At 41.6% G+C, this 16,916-nt stretch overlaps 1 protein-coding gene across 1 annotated transcript in view; it reads left to right on the top strand.

Moving 5' to 3' along the window:
• SEL1L3 (SEL1L family member 3) overlaps window positions 1-16,916 on the top strand; it is a 106,144-nt gene that overhangs the window by 77,889 nt on the left and 11,339 nt on the right. The window contains exons 17-20 of the mRNA XM_069494200.1: window positions 5,569-5,652; window positions 12,993-13,083; window positions 13,214-13,298; window positions 14,488-14,597. Coding sequence (XP_069350301.1) covers window positions 5,569-5,652; window positions 12,993-13,083; window positions 13,214-13,298; window positions 14,488-14,597 — 370 coding nt within the window. The remainder of the gene's footprint in view (window positions 1-5,568; window positions 5,653-12,992; window positions 13,084-13,213; window positions 13,299-14,487; window positions 14,598-16,916) is intronic.

A 16,916-nucleotide genomic window follows, 5' to 3' on the forward strand; every position in this document is an offset into this window, starting at 1 on the left:
GTCACCTTTGTTATTCAATTTGAAACTTTTTAAATTTCCATCTTGATTTCATCAATAACCCAAGGATCATTGAGCAGCAGGTTGTTTAATTTCCATCTATTTGTGTAATTTTGAGAGTTTCTTTTGGAATTGATTTCTAGTTTTATTCCACTGTGTTCTGAGAAAATATATGGTATGATTTCAATTTTTCTAAATTTGCTGAGACTTGTTTTGTGACCTAACATATGATCTATCTTGAAAAAATGTGATGAGAAGAATGTGTATAGTCTTCAATTTGGGGGTAGAGTGTTCTGTAAATGTCTGTTAGGTCCATTAGTTGTAGAGTCCCATTGAATTCCAGTGTTTCTTTGTTAATCTTCTGCCTCAATGATCTGTTCAGTTCTGTTAGTAGAGTGTCAAAGTCCCTAGCCATTATGTTGCTATTTATTTCTTTCCTTAGATCTGGTAGAATTTGAGCTGCTGTATTAGGTGCATATATATTTAGGATTGTTATATCTTCTTGTTGAATCAATCCCTTTATCATTATATAATGACCAGCTTTGTCTTTTTTTTAACATCGTTGATTTAAAGCCTACTTTATCTGATGTGAGAATAGCTACTCCTGCTTGCTTTTGGTTTCTATTTGCATGGAATATTTTTTCTACCCTTTTACCTTGAGTCTATGAGAATCTTTGCTAGTTAAATGGGTTTCTTGGAGATAGTATATATTTGGGTTGTGTTTTTTAATCCATTCAGCCAATCTACATCTTTTAAGGGGGGCATTAAGACCGTTTACGTTCAATGTTAGTGTTGGTGTGTGAGATACTGTTCTGGTCATCATTTTGATTGTTACCTAGTTGCTTTGTTCTCTTCCTTGTGTTACTGTTCTATAAGAGCTGTGAGTTTTAACTTTTGGGTATTTTTACACTGGTAGATATTAATTATTCTGTTCCATGTATAGAACACTTTTAAGCATTTTTGTAGGGAAGGTCTAGTGGTGACAAATTCCCTTAGTGTGTGCTTGTCTGGGAAAGATTTTATTTCTCCTTCATTTATGAAACAGTTTTACAGGATATGAAATTCTTGGCCAGTAGTTATTCTGTTTAAGGAGGCTAAAAATAGGACCCCATTCCTTTCTGGCTTATAAGGTTTCTTTTGAGAAGTCTGCTTTTAGTCTGATGGGTTTTCACTTGTAAGTTACTTGATGTTTTCACCTCTTGGCTCATAGGAGTTCCTGCTTCATGTTGACTTTGGCCAATGTGATGACTGTATGTGTTGGTGATGCCCTTTTTGCAATGAATCTCCCAGGTATTTGTTGAGCTTCTTATATCTGGATGTCTAAATCTCTAGCAAGACCAGGGAATTTTTCCTCAATTATTCCCTCTAATAGGTTTTCCAGGCCTTTTGCTTTTTCTTCTTCATCCTCAGGGATGTCTGTGATTCTTATATTTGGCCATTTTAGATAATCCCATATTTCTTGTAGACTTCGTTCATTCCTCTTGACTCTTTGTTCTTTATTTTTGACTGACTGGGTTAATTCAACAGAGTTGTCTTCAGGCTCTGAAATTCTTTCTTCTGCTTGGTCTAGTCTATTTTTAAAACTTTCCAATGTGTTTTATATTTCCCTAGATGAATTTTTTATTTCTAGAAGTTCTTTTTTTTTTTTTAATCTATCTCTTCAGTAAATTTTTCATTCATTTTCTGAATTATTTTTCTTGTTTCTTTGAGTTGCTTTTCCATTTTCTCTTGGATCTCATTGAGATTCCTTACAATCCCTATTAGGAATTCTTTATCTGTCATTTCACAATTTTTGTTTGGATTGGGAGCCATTGGTAGAGAGCTGGTGTGCTCCTTTGGTGCTGGGTCCTTTCCCTCTGATTTTTCATACTTCTAGAGTTCTTGTACTGATTCCTTCTCATCTGGAGTAGCTGTCACTCTTGTTTTGAATTTTGTTTTTTTTTCCTTCACTCTTAAGAGTGTAGCATATGTTGGGTAAGGACCTTTGGCTTTGCTTGTGGGTACTTTGATGGTAGGTTCTGGATGGATACCTTCGTTATAGATATTCTTAGCCTAGTGGTTTTCTCAATTGCTAGTTATTTGTAGGCTGTAGCAATGGTGTACTACATGGGCAGATTTTCTTTCCCTTGTGGACTAGGGGAAATGGAAGTCTTTAAAATCCTTTCTCTTTCCCTAGCCCTGTGGTCTTCTTAACAGCGTGAATTATATTGGGACTCCCAGTTTAATCTCTGAGATAGATGGTGCTTGTGGTAAGAGTCAGCCACACTCTGTGTCATTGAGTCAGTAGATACTGTAATGGGCTGTACAAGTTATCCTCCCTGCCAGAAGGTAGCGATTGCTGGAAAAAGCCAGGGTAGCGATGCTTCTTGGGACCTGTGACCAGCTCTAGTCAATCAGGAGAAGCATTCCAATGCCCTGGGCAGTGGGTGGGGTCCTGGACCTGCCAAGGGACTCATTCTCCACCACAGCAGAGGTGGGTGGAGTAATGAAGCTGGGCAGGTCTGGGTCTGACAAGCCTGTGTTCAGGCTCCACAAAGGCAGGCACAAGAGCTGTCTCAGCAGAGGTTCGAGGGTCAGCTCCCAGGCCACTGGGGAAAGCCACCAGGGAGGGGCTGAAGTGGCCCCACCAAACCAGAAAGTCTGCTTGTTGGGGAGGAGCAGTATAGCTCCAGATTCACTAGCTGTTGTGAGTGAGTTTCGTTCTTCCTCCACTCCCCTGCTCTGTGGGTCTCCTTCTAGCATCTGACCACAAGCAGCAGCCCAAACCAGCAGAGCTCACCAGCAGTGCTATGACAGGCTGGAAGCTTCTCTGCCCAGCACCCTGCCCCAGACCAAAGAGCGGCTTTCCTGTGAGGGGAGGGTGCTGCGCAAGTGCACCGCAGCTCAGACCCGCACTTGCACTCTCTGTTTAGTTCTGCACGTGTGGGTTCCCTTGCCTTCTAAGATTAGTTCACAAATCTCCTCTTCATGCTCCAGAACTGAGTCCTGGGGGTATGGGATCTGGCCGGCAAGCCTGTCCTCTGGTCCCCCCTGACTGTGCCAGAGAGAAGCGTGCTGGTCCCAAGTTGCCCATGTAATGCTCAAGCAGGCTTAATGTCCCTCCACTTTGGAATATACTCTGCTCTACTGGAGCAGCCAGGTGGGCAGCACCAGCAGGGCAGACAGGCAGGGAGCTCACAGCTCGAGCACCCCTTGGTCCACTGCAGGTCTTTAAGAAGAAAGGTGTGAGCTCTGCTCTCTGGGGAAGCCTCAGTGTGGTGGGTGCCCCAAGAGAGGGCAAGCACCGCTTCTGAGAGCTCCAGCTCAATCGTCCCTTTGGGCGCCCATGCCGACTCAATGTGGGAACTGCCATGGCTGCGTTGGCAGCTGTGGGCAGGGCAGAGAAGGAGGAGGAGAAGAGTCTGCATGGAGGAGAGCTGGCCACTCTGGTCCCCTTTGTCCCGAGGGACTCCCCTGGCTTGCTGCATTCTCCTCTCCCCTGAAGGTAGCCTGCCCTTAATGTCCAAGCCTTGGGATCACACAGTTCCCCTGTGGCCACCGCAGTCTTGGCAGGAGTTGGGAAATGTTTGCATGGAAACAAGTGACAAGAAAACTGAAGGTCTGAAGCTCCCTGGGGAGGATAAAGGCACACGATGGGTGGAGAGGCAGTATGGTGCCTGCCGCCTTGGCCCGGGTCTGTGGTGAGGGGGAGCGACCTCAGGGGGCTGGCAGCCCGGTGCTCTGTTCTCAAGAAGCTCCCAGTTCACTGGTGGCAGCAACTTTTGGGCTAGAGGGTAGAGAAGTGCTCTAGCAGTTGGGGAGTCTGCACTCTGCCAGAGGGGTGAGGGGAAGAAAAACAAACACTCACACCTACCCTTTCCACAGAGTTACAGATTCCTCAGATGTTGATCTCTGCTGAAACCTTACTACTTATTCTGCTCTACAACTTCTTCCCATGGAATCTCTGGTAGTTTCTGGCACTTTTGCCTCCGAATTACACCTGGGCTATGTTTTTTCAATCTAAAACTTCTCCTTCTTTCTGAGACAATCTGGTGAATGTCTCTAGTCAGCCGTCCTGCCTCCTCTCTCCAAAATATTTTTCCATAAGACATTTGGGATCAAATCCAATCTTACCCCTGACCTCAGTGATAAAACTTGACTTGAAGGTTTCATCACAGTTACTTAGAATATTTGGCATGAATATTCATGGATTTGCTTATTTGTTTGTTTTAAGCATCTTCCCAGAAGAAATTATTCATGTCTAATGGACTTTCATGTTAATCTTTTGTTATTGATTTCTAGTTTAATTCCACTGTGATCGGAGAACATATTCTGAATGACTTCATTCCTTTGAAATTTGCTGGGCCTTGCTTGATGACCAGTATTTGGTCAATTTCGGCATATCCTCTATGGGTCTCTTCAAAAGAGTGTGTTTTCTGAACTTGTTAGGTACAATGTCTACATATATATCCATTATATCAGGTTTGTTAATTATATGGTTCAGATCTTCTCTATCATTTCTGACATTTCTTTTTCTGCTTGTTATGTCAGTTATTGAAAGAAATATGTTAAAACCTCCAACTATGTGTGTTGCCTTATCTATCCTTATAGTTCAATTTTACATCTATATGTCCTGAATGTATGTTATTGGGTCATACAGATTTAGAATCATTTTGCCTTTCTACTTGACCCTTTTATCATTTTACAATGTCCTCTTTATCTCTGTTGATGATTCTTGCCTTAAAGTCTATTTTTTCTGATGTTCATATAATTATACCAGGTTTTGTTCTTAGAGTTTATATATCTTTTTCCATCCTTTTATTTCAATCTTTCTCCATTCTTTAACTTCAATGTATGTCTTTTGTAAGCAACATATAATTGAATTTTTGTATATTTTTATTCAGTTTGACAGGTTTAGTTTTTTAATTGGTGGATTTAGTCCATTTAAATTTAATATAATTATGGATATGTTTGGCTTTAAATCTACCAGTTTACTATTTATTCCTATTTGCCCCATATAGGGGTTTTTTTTTTTTTATATGTGTGCCTTTCTTTCTCTTTTCTTGCCCTTCTTTTGTATTAATCAAATATATTTAAAAGTTATTCCATTTCCCCCTTCTATTAGCTTATTATAATAGTTATGCATTCTTATATTATTGTTATAGTGGTTATAAGTCTAAAGATTACAACAAACTAGTTCATTACTAATAAACCCCTCCAAGATAAATTAGGGGACAGAAACAAAATATAGAAACCTAACAATAAACTAGTGAACATGTTTGTAGAGAGTGTACTGTAACTCTTGGTGAAGATTGTATTTTTCCGAATGCGTGGACATTTTTCATTATGTACCTTACATGTCATTGTTTCCATAAATGCAACACCTAAGCAATCATAAGAAAGGGCATTGAACGAAAACCTTTCAAAATGCATTTTATTTACCTTCTTAACATTCAGTTCTGGTTTGTTGCTCTATAAAAATTCTAACAAGCAAAATATTCCCCAAGTGGGATTTATTGGGATCATATGAAGAAAAAAGTGATTATTAAACTTGCCACAGTTTGCATATTTTCTATTCCCTTTTCTTTTCAGATGGGCAAAGCACGTAGCTGAGAAAAATGGCTACCTGGGCCATGTCATTCGCAAAGGCCTCAATGCCTACCTGGAGGGTTCATGGTAAGCTTGGGACCCACTTTGGAATGCCCTTTCTCAGCCCTTAACTTTTAGTCTGTCAGTATAGCCTTATCAGAAGGAGTCTTAAAATGCAACTGAAAAAGCAATTTGCAGGGAAATCACAGCTTCCCAGTAATGATATTCAGAGTATCACAGACTGATTGGCTGTTGATTGGAAAACAGCATTTCCATGTTTAATTATACACAAAAATTTGTTCTCTGGGGGGGAGCGTCCACATTCATCAAGTTGAGAGACACACAAATACGTTGACTTCTCTTTCCTTCAAGCCAGTTGCTCTTGGTTTTAGAGCCTGGAGATAGCACAGGGGATCTTGGGTGAGACCCTCCGCTTCTCACTTCCAGGCCACGGAAGTCCAGGATTTCCATCTTGTTCCCAGGAAGAAGAGAGATCAGTATGTTTAAGGCTCAGGGTGCCTCTTTCCATAAATATGTTACTACATCTGCAATGACCGGGACCCTGGAATTGCTGGAAGTCAGTCACTCACCAGTGCCCAGGGTCATAGCCAAACAGATGCCCCCTTTCCTAACCTTCTGGTGGAGTTAGCAGATTTTATCCTGTCCTGTATGGGATGAGACATGGCACACGAGGACTTACAAATGCCCTCTGTTTGTTGTTACTTGGGACGCCTCTCCAAACTCTACCTGAGTAGTTTTTTGTTTTCTTCTGTCAGTTCTAGCACTCCATCTTCATTTTCCCTTGGGCCACATTTCCTTGGCTGGTTTATTGCCTAAATGATCTGGGTATTTCAGTCATAACTAAAAAAGATATGCAAATCAGCGTCTATCCCCTTGGTCCGCTGCCTCAAAGACATTAAACCAGACCTAACATCGCTCACACTCTGATCTGAACCTTAATTAAAAATTAAAATATAAGTCTAATAGAATGCATTTTCTCCCTTAGTCCATGGCTGCACACCCGACCAACAACTAGCATCTCAAGATTTCAATCTTAAATTAGAGCATGTGGAGGTAATGAGCCCAGTGAAAGAAAGCACCAAATATAAATGTTTATTATTATCCTCCTATGAAAGTTTATTATCTGTGGCTTTACTTTGTACAATTGGAAAGAAATGTTTTTAAGGAAATCACTGTTTCCCAATTCTAAATTGTACCTTACAATTTTTGTGGCGCTTTATCTTGTTTCCCAAGTGAACTTCAGTTCCTAAAATTCCCAAATTTGACTTTAACTCGTTTTCTACTTCTCATCCTGCCAGCCTCCCACCCTCTGCTCGCCGCAAACTTCTTACGGTGAACTGAACGTTCAGCTATCGAAGTGTTTCTGTGTGGGGTTTTCCCAAAGGGAGAGCACACCTGTAAAAACATCTGCACACACATACCCGCCCCAGGATGTCTGACACTGTTTTTCCCAGAAAGAGAGTGTAAAAAGCTTAGCTTTTTGGACTACATTTGAATTTACCATTGCAAAACACTTTAGCTAGCACATTTAAAAAATTTGCTATGAAGGGCTATAGGAGTTAAGATTTTTGTGGCTTGCTCTCTCTCTTAGAATACTTAGTCACAACATGGGGTTTCTCTGCTGTTATTGTGGGGAAGGAAGGAGAACTGAAGTGTGTCCCGCACTGTGTGTGCGTTTTGATTCAGTTCAGCAGGTTTACTGAGTATGCTTAAATGCAGGACGCCTTCTGTGCACCTCCAGGGATGCCTCGAGTGGGGCTTGGGGGAATTCGCTGCCTCATCTGTTCTGCATGCAGTTTCTCCTCTGCCCATGTTCCGTCTGATCCCTGAGCCTCTGTACTCACTTTTCCCTCTGCCCAGGAGCCCTGCCTAACTCTTTACTCCCTTCAGTCCTTCCATGAATTTTGCATGATGTCCATACATGTCAGTTGGCCCATGACTTGTGTCCCAATGCCCCGCGTATGGGGGCATCTGGGAGTGCTCGGAAACTACTGAATGAATGAACTAAAGCAAATAGAGGGGACAGCTGTAACTCAAGGGCCACGAGCAGTGTGTAAAGAGCGTTGTGGATTCTGAGGAGGAGAAGGTGCTCCCTGGCTTGGGAAGTGTCGGACAGCCTTCACGATGGACGGAGTGGGTGATGTGGCCTTGAAGGATGGAAGGAACTTGCACTTTGCCATGCAGGGAACAACGTTTGTGGTGAAGGGAACTGCAGAAACAAAAGCAAAGAGATAGGAAAATTCTGGGTGAGCCTAGAAAATTTTAAGCCATCCAGTTTGCCACGAGAGTAAGACTTGAAAGTCATACATAATGAGCCCAAAAAGGTGCTACTTTATGGAATTTTGAATGGCAGGTTATACATCTGTGAAGCAATGGGGAGCCATTGATAGTTTTGGAGAGAGAGTGACATGACAGATCCCGTTTCTAAGCTGCTTAACCAAACAGCTGTGCATGATGATGAGAAGGGAGAGCCCGCAAGGGGAGCTAGTTCAAATCCAGGTAAAAGGAGTTGAGCATTGAACTGGCATGAGCCGGTTGAGTGGCTTTTCTATTCTTTTATCATATAATCATTGATACATATGAAATAATATGTGATATAATTGTAAGTTCCAAGGCATAAAAATAAAATGAACAGGTGAAAACCTACCACCTTACTTAACAAAATGAACATTGCCAGTTCTGTTGAAGCCCCTGTATGTCGCTCCCAAATTAAATCTGACCCCTACCGCCCAGCACCCAGAAGTAACCCCTGTCCTATTCTCTGGTTGATCCACCCCTTGCTTTCTTTATGTTTTGCTATATATGGATATATTCCAAAGCAAGGGATTTGGTTTGGCTTATTTCTGACCTTTATGTTATTAAAATCATATTATATATAATTCTTCAACTGCTCTTTTACTGAATATTATGTTTCTAAGATTCATACATTTTGATGCATGTACCTGTAGGTTATTCATATTTACTGCTGTAAGAGACCACAACTGATTTACCAGTTCTCCTCTTAATGCATGTTTGGGTTCTTTTCTTTTTTATTTCCTTTCTTTCTTTTTTTTTCTTGGTTTTTAAGAACAGTGTGGTCATGAACATTTTTTATGTATCTCCTAGTACACCTAGGAAGCGTTGCTCTAGAATTTACATTTAGGAGTGGGGCTCCGGGTCATTTTGGGTACTCATGTTCGACCATACAAGACGATGCCAATTGTTTTCCTAGGTGGTTTCACCAATTTACTCTCTTGCCACCAGGTATAAATTTCTGTTTCTCCATGTCGTTGCGAACCTTGATACTGATGCTAAGTATTGTTAAAGATGAGTCTCAGTCTGGATTTGAGCCATCTCAGTATCCACAGGAAGAAGCATCTAGTATCCATTACGTGAGAAAATCTTTGTCAACATATATTTGGGGCAAAATGCTTCTATCTCTTCTTGCTCTCCAAGCCTCCAGCCCTCCCCAGGGGTTAAACAGGAAATATAATATATGTGTGTTGGCCTTTTCACACCACAACGTGATGATTTTTGGTACCATCTATTTTGCTGTAATAGAACTAAATTCATCCATCAATGTCTCCAGTCCATCTCCTTTTTTCATTTTTGTGTGAGTGAATTTATTCTGGACGTTATTTTCAAATTACATGTGTCAGTTTGATGAGCTTGTGCTTTTCTATGGTGTTCCAAGATTTATATGGGGTGGTTTAAAAGAGGAGCGTGATTGAGAAAAGGGCTTTTTGCTGTATCGGCATAATACGGAAGATAATGCTGTCATGCCCCAGGCTGTCCTCGGACACCAGAAGAAGTTAGGGAAGGAAAGGCCAGCTGTCATGTTCCATTTCTCTCTGCCTTCCCCCTACATGTGTCTCATCTGCAGGCTATGTGTTTTATTGTCCTTTGTCTTAAATATACCAAAAATACTTAACCCAGGAGGTTAGCCAGATTATAGCGGGCTCGAGGCAAGACAAGTAGGCATGCAAAGTTTCCGTTGAAAGAGATTCACTTTTTGCGATAGAGCAGGGGTCCTGAATTCCACTGAGACCTTAGAAGTTTTTTTTATCCTTCCGTTCTGAGCTGCTTCAGGCATTGGCAGTAAGAAGCACAGAGAAAACAATATAATTAAGAAACTGCTCAGAGGTACTCAAATTCACAATTCACAGCAAACAGCCAAAGGATTGATTATTAAGATATCTCATTATAAAAGTTCTAGAAATGCATGTGCTGGGTTTGAAATGGGAGGGTAGTAAATGTGACCCTAAACTATTTCTTTTCTCTCAATCCCCTTCTCTCTTGCACCCACCCAACCCCATCCCTGTCAAAATGATTGTCTGGGGGACAATTTTACTTTAATGCATTGGAAATAAGGCTTGAAGCTCCGGTTGACTTCCTAAACCTTAAGGAAATTCATGGAAGGACAATAGTTTTGTAGCTTGTCTTTGGGCTTCCTGCAATTGGCAAATGCTGAGTAAATGTTTGTTCCATGAATGTAAGTGTAGAAATATCTGTAATAAATACTTCAGATGTTTCGTTGAAACATAGTTAAGTGAAAGCCCAGTGCTGGGAGGCTAAGTGTGGATAGGGTTTCTGCAGAGGCGTCGTGTCTCGTAAGTTTCAATAAGCTGAGAAAGTCTGCTCTTGACTACGCAGCCCCTCCCTGGAGCTCACACACCAATATCTGAAAGTAGATGGTGGTGGTCTCGGGTGCACAGGTGTCTGGGGATTGATTCTGCAAGATGGAAGACAGTTTCTGGGGGTTTCTGTTTAGTGCTTCTGTGGACATCAAGTACTTTTTTAGACGTCTCTTTTTGATGGATTTCAGTGCTTCCTCAATGGAAATGGTTGAGAATGCTATGACATTTCCTCCTGGTTTATATGATAATTTGGCAGAAGTCTTCTATACAACTTGTTTCTTTCCTCCATCCTCCACCACCAAGGTAACTTTAGAGACAGGATATTTTCTTTATGAAGTTTATTGTAGTGAGTGTTCTTACAGAGAGTGTCAACCTGCATTCCCTCCACCCCCAATTCTAACAGCCAGCCTACTGGTTTTCTGCTGTCCAAGAAAAACTCATTTTATTGCATTTTAGTAACATGAGCCACATGGCGGCCAGTTGTGGTGGTAGAAGGTGCTGGCATGATATTTGACCTTGGGTTGCAGGTCTACACCATCTCCTTCCCTTATCGATCCTTGGTGGAAACTGAGGCACTGGCATAAGCCTGGGTGTCTCTGAAGACACTTGAGATTGTAAGACCGTAGGAACAGGACCTTGTTGCAAAATGATGGGGACTTTCCACTGGGCCTCCCTTGCAGGCCCTCTGTCTGGGGTCTTGGGTCTGCCCTGAGAATTCTTGCAACCAAACTTGATTTTTGCAGCTTTGTTAGAAAATTCCCAGTGTCTTTTGCATTGTTGTTGCAGCTGCACCTGCAGGCTTGTTATCTGGCTGCCTCTGCAGGGGACACTGCTTAGCCGACCTCGTCTCGCTTTAGCATGAGTCATGGCTAATTGGTCAGCTGCCTTAGGTATCGCAGAGGCTGAGAATTGGCTCACTCAGCAGCCATGGGGCCCGTGACCTGCAGCATGTCTGACTGAAGGTCTGACTGTCCTAATTTGAACCCCAAACCTCTCTCGGTCTCCAAGGGATGGTCTGCCAGGAACTGCTTTTAGCAGTTTAGCAAAGATGATTTCAGAATCTTCTTCCTTTATTCACCCTCACCCAATCTTCCCCCACCCTTCCCTAAATCAGTTCCTAGATGGAGCTAAAATTAAGAAGTTATTAATATCAACTACTTAAAATGAAAAAAAAAAAAGCTTTAGGAACAAGTACTTATGGTTAAAATAGATTTTTACTCTTAAACTGGGTAACATAGAAAATTGAGGAAATCAGATAAGTGAAAAGAAGGAAATAAAAATTACTTGCACCCTCACCACACAGAGATATGTATTGTTAGCATTTTGGTAGATATTTTTAAATTTTTTTTCTTGGCATATATTCGTATGTGTATGTGTGTACGTGTGTGTTCAGCTTTATTTTTGTTTTGCAAAATGGGAGGCATTGTTTTATACTCTGCTTTTTTTTTTTTTCCACTGAATGGAAAATTTTGCATAAAAATTTTTCTGTGTTTTTGAACACTCTTCCACACATCATTTTTAATGGCCACATCTGAAAGTGGCTGCACCATGGGTTAATTTAACTAATCACTGATTTTTCAGATATTTAAGTTCTTCCCAGCTTTTTCTGTTCACGTAAACAGTTCTACCATGAACTCTGTGGCAATGGAATCTTTGCACATGTCTCTGATTGTTTCTTTAGAAAACCACCCTCAAGGGAGACCTGCAGGGCCGAATGGTATATGCATTTTTTTTTTTTTTTTTTTTTTTGTTTTGAGACAGAGTCTCACTTTGTTGCCCAGGCTAGAGTGAGTGCCGTGGCGTCAGTCTAGCTCACAGCAACCTCAAACTCCTGAGCTCAAGCGATCCTCCTGCCTCAGCCTCCCGAGTAGCTGGGACTACAGGCATGTGCCACTATGCCCGGCTAATTTTTCTATATATATATATTTTTTAGTTGTCCATATAATTTTTTTCTATTTTTAGTAGAGACGGGGTCTCGCTCTTGCTCAGGCTGGTCTCGAACTCCTGACCTTGAGCGATCCACCCGCCTCGGCCTCCCAGAGTGCTAGGATTACAGGCGTGAGCCACCGCGCCCGGCCGGTATATGCATTTTTAAGACTTTCCCCTCCTGTCCTCCAGAACCATCTCATTAATTGGCCCTCGACCTGGCAATGGCTGTAGGAATGTGTCCATTTCTCCAAGCCCTTGCCATTATTCCATATGTGAATCTTGTGCCACTCTTTCAACAGATGTAAAGTGGACACTCATTATTTTGCAATTATTCAATTACTAGTGGTGTCGAATATTTATTGTTTCAAATATGTTTTGGCCATTGGTCAAGCCCCTTGTAAACTCCCTCTCCTTTGCCACACTTCTAATGCACAACAAAAGCTCAGCTTTAATTAAGCTTGTTCAGAATCGTAAGTGCTACAAAACCTTTCACAAAACAGAGGTCTCTAGAGGACATGGGTTTTTCTTAATACCACTTATCTCCTGTAAGTGAGGATGGAAGAAGGATTCGAGGACTGAAGACTAGTAGCCAGCACCGACACACCACTCAGCCAGTAGAGGTAGCTGTTGCATCAACTAGCTCCCCAGCCTTGTCTGTGAGTTCAGCCTTTAAGATAGAAAATAAATCAGTGCATGCAGTATTTTTAACAGTATTTATTTAAAAAAAAAAACAACTCATGATTTTGTGGTTTTAAAAAAAAACTTGCTTATTTTGTGCCCTCTTATGTTTGAATATAAAGCTCTCTGTGAATATTAGTAGGAGCCACTATATGAAATTTATTATTAATCATCTATTTTTAGGCATGAAGCTTTGCTGTATTATGTTTTAGCAGCAGAAACTGGAATTGAAGTGTCACAGACAAATTTAGCACACATCTGTGAGGAGAGGCCAGTAAGTAAATGTATTCTTCTCCGAGTAGAAGCTCTGAGGTTAAGGATAATGAATTGGGTTTTACAGAGGCAAAATTGGTCACTTGGCCAAAATATTAATGAATTAACTTTCTCTCCCCTCTACCCCTTAGGATCTTGCCAGGAGATACTTGGGTGTTAATTGTGTTTGGAGATACTATAATTTCTCTGTTTTTCAAATCGATGCTCCTTCATTTGGTATGTATAGAGAAAAACGGGTGCAAAATTGAAGCATTAGCGGCTTTCAGTCTTTAGTAACAGGGAACATCTAACAGCTTCGTGTGAAGTGTGGTATTTCTAAGCAATTAGGAAAGAAAGTGAAAAGTCTCTGCTATTAAGATCATGGCTAAATTCTGCTCTCAGCCTCCCGCAAGACACTCTCCTCACCCACTGCCCCGTTGTGTGCTCAAACCCATCGTTTCTTCCGAGTCAATGAGAGTTCAAAAGAGAAAGCTACGACGGAGCGATTCCCTGGGCCAGTTATTCACCTTTTTGCCCTCATATGTGCTCTGGGCTTCCTCCGCTGTGCTCTGCATGGTAGGGGGCTGCCTCCAGGCGCTGCAGTTCCCAGACCCCTCTGCCCACCGGCTTCTGATTAGTTTCAGCCAACAGGAGGCACTGGCAGAAGATTGCAGGATGGGAGAAGAAGCCCAAGTATTAACATTTCTCCCCTTCTCCCTGCTTTGAACTGTATCTCTGGCAGTGGCGGCATTTCCGTGGTCCCAGCCCCTGCCTGGCAACTCCACCCTCTTTGGTTTCAGCTCCCATGAGGCTCTGGGCTCTGGTGACATCACACCCACCCTCTGGTTCCCCAGCCCTTGTGATAATAGTGGCTTCCTCGTTGCTGATCTCTGGGTTACCTGTTGTTTTCTATTTGTCTTTTCAGCTCTTCCAACACCCTATTAACTACTTTCCCATGATAAAAATCCCTCTTTTGAACCACCTGAAATGGATTTTTGTTTTTATGATTGGACATTGAGTGATACATGCACCTTTAAACACAAGTTTTTTCTCAGAGGAAAAATAAAATATGTGGCTAAAACCAAGAGATGCCCATAAGAGACATTGAACATGGGCAGCAAAATTTCAGATGTGAAATAAAGTGCCCACAACAGCCTTGGCTGATGGGGCTGCGAGGTTGCAGACTGAGAATCTGCAACAGCTATCTAGGAGGGTTACTTGGCAGAATGGAAAATGTGTCTAGAAATAGGGGTGCTCGGGGCAAAGCTGTTTTTTGTTCCTCTTGACATGCCAAGGAAATGCAAAGATGTTCTGTGTTCAGATTCTAACAGGCAAAACGCTCAGTCACGTGAGTGGGCCAGTGATTTAAAATGAAAGTCTGAAATAAAACCACTCGACAGATGCCTCTGTGCTTTGTGTCCTGCAGCGTATTTGAAAATGGGAGACCTTTACTACTATGGCCACCAAAACCAGTCCCAGGACCTGGAGCTGTCCGTGCAGATGTATGCCCAAGCAGCGCTGGACGGAGACTCCCAGGTAAACAGCAGCAAACCAGCTCGTGGGGGTGGCCATCTGTGAGCGTGTGAGGCCTGGGGTCCTAATAATCCTTTCTGTCTGCTCACACCGCACAGTCTACAGGCATGGTTCATCCATGTCACACACCCTACGCAACAGCCCTGTGAGGACACTAGCCGTAATGGTGACCTTCGCTGAAAATCCGCCGTGCTCCTCATGCCATTCTCATACAACCCGGTGGGGGGTGGGGACCAGTCTGCCCATTTTATAGTCAAAGATACAATAAGGTAATAAATTATTGAAGGCCAAAAAATCAAGTAGTAAACAAAGCACCCAGAGCCTAAACCCAGTCTCTGGCTCCTAACCTGAGAGTGTTTCTACCAGATTCTATCAGACTAACTTACCAGGTGGAAACTTCGGAAATTAGAAGTGTGCCCCTAATACGAAGTGGTTTGCTTGTACGGCTAGACAAATGCGTACATCAGTGAGACGACTTTTCTCTCAATGACTTTTTTTTGAAGTTTCTTATTTTGAAATGATTTTTGATTTATAGAAAAGTTATAGAAAGAGTTGGGAGTTCCTGTATACCTTTCACTCAGCTTACTCTAAGGTTAACATCTTTTATAACCACAATGCCAATTGTCAAACTAAGAAATTAACGTTGGCGTGGTATTATCAACTACACTTCAGACTTTATGTGTATTTCACCAGTTTTTCCACTAATGTCCTTTTTTTTGTTGCAGGATCCAACCCAGGATCCCACATTATATTTAGTTGTTATGTTTCTTTCCAATCTTCTCCAATCTATGACAGTTCCTCAGTCTTTTCTTATCCTCATGACCCGTGATAGTTTTGGAGAGTATTGGTTGGGTAGTTTATAAATGTCCCCTAATTTGGGTCTAAATCTTCTGTTTTCTCATGAATAGATTGAAGTTATGCATTTGGGGCAAGAATGCTGTAGAGGCGCTGTGTCCTCGGTACGTTGAGTCAGGCAGGGGCAGGTGATGCCAGTGTGTCTTATTACTGGCGAGATCAAGCTCAGTTGTTTGGGTAGGGTGGTTTCTCCACGGTAAAGTCAGTATTTTTCCCTTTCTGATTTGTAGATGCCTTAGGGAGATAGTCTGAAACTACTTGATCTCTTGTTTCTCAAACTTTTACCCACAAATTTTAACAGATCTTGCCTGCAACAGTTATCGCTGTGGTGTTCTAATGACGACTCTGTTTCCCTTGTTCCTTCTACATTAGCTAATTGAAATTCTACTGCAAGGCTCTCAGGGTCATTTTTGTGATGTTGGAATTATTGTCATCCTCTTTATGCAACAAGTTTCTGGTGTTGTGCTTTAGAATCTGAACAAAGAGCAGAAGTTGGAGACTCATTCCTACCTGAGTCTTATCTTTTTTTTTTTTTAATGGAGGTACTGTCTCAGAGCAGTTGTGGACCTGCGTGGAAATCCCAGGTCCTCTCACTCCGTAGCGTTTTGTGCATGGCGAGTCACTAAATCTCTGCGCGTCCATTTGCTCATCTGTTAACAGGGGTAATAATAGCATCTATCTCATAGGTTGTGAGGATTAAATGAGACGTTCGGTATAAAGCTCTGAGCCCAATGCTGGGTACACTCAATGAACATGATCTATTCTATTATTATTTCTATTATTATTACGAAGTAGGAGTTGCTCCTAAAGGGATTTTCTGTAGAAACAAACTCTCTTAGATGATTATCGCCTGTCATTTAAAATTAGGCCTGGATAATTTTTTTTCAATTTTGGTTTGTATTTTTTGGGAAGACAATGTTACAAAAGCAATAAAGAATAATTTTTTTTCTTTTTTTCCGTAGACATGGGGATCTCTCTCTGTTGTCCAGCTGGTACAATAAAGGCTAATTTTTAAATAAAAAAAATCAAAGAATGCACCCATAATTCCATGGCAGGGACTTTTACTCCATTACATCTTTACGTTTCCTTGTAGTCTCTGCCGACAGGCAAATGTGTCTGTGATGCTATCTATGTTGTACCTGCCACTTTTAAAATCTGTCTTATCATTCATTGTAGGACTGTGTGCATTTTATTGCATGGTCTCTTTAATTATTACTCTAACAGCTGCCCCGTATTCTGTTGAGCTAATGGACTGTAATATCTTACGCTTTACCTTGTTGGTGGGCACCATTCTTTTGCTTGCTAACTCATTCATTGTTTCAGCACCTATTTAGCTAATCCTACCATGTCTTAGACAATGCTTAGCAGTGGGAACATGAGATAAAAATGACAGATAATATTCTTGCCTTCATGTGATTTAGAGTCTACCAAGGAAGACTTAGAGGTTGTTTCCTATCGTGTGGCAAT

The sequence above is a fragment of the Eulemur rufifrons genome, chromosome 19, assembly GCF_041146395.1.
Source record: "Eulemur rufifrons isolate Redbay chromosome 19, OSU_ERuf_1, whole genome shotgun sequence".
NCBI classification, from domain to species: Eukaryota; Metazoa; Chordata; class Mammalia; order Primates; family Lemuridae; genus Eulemur; species Eulemur rufifrons.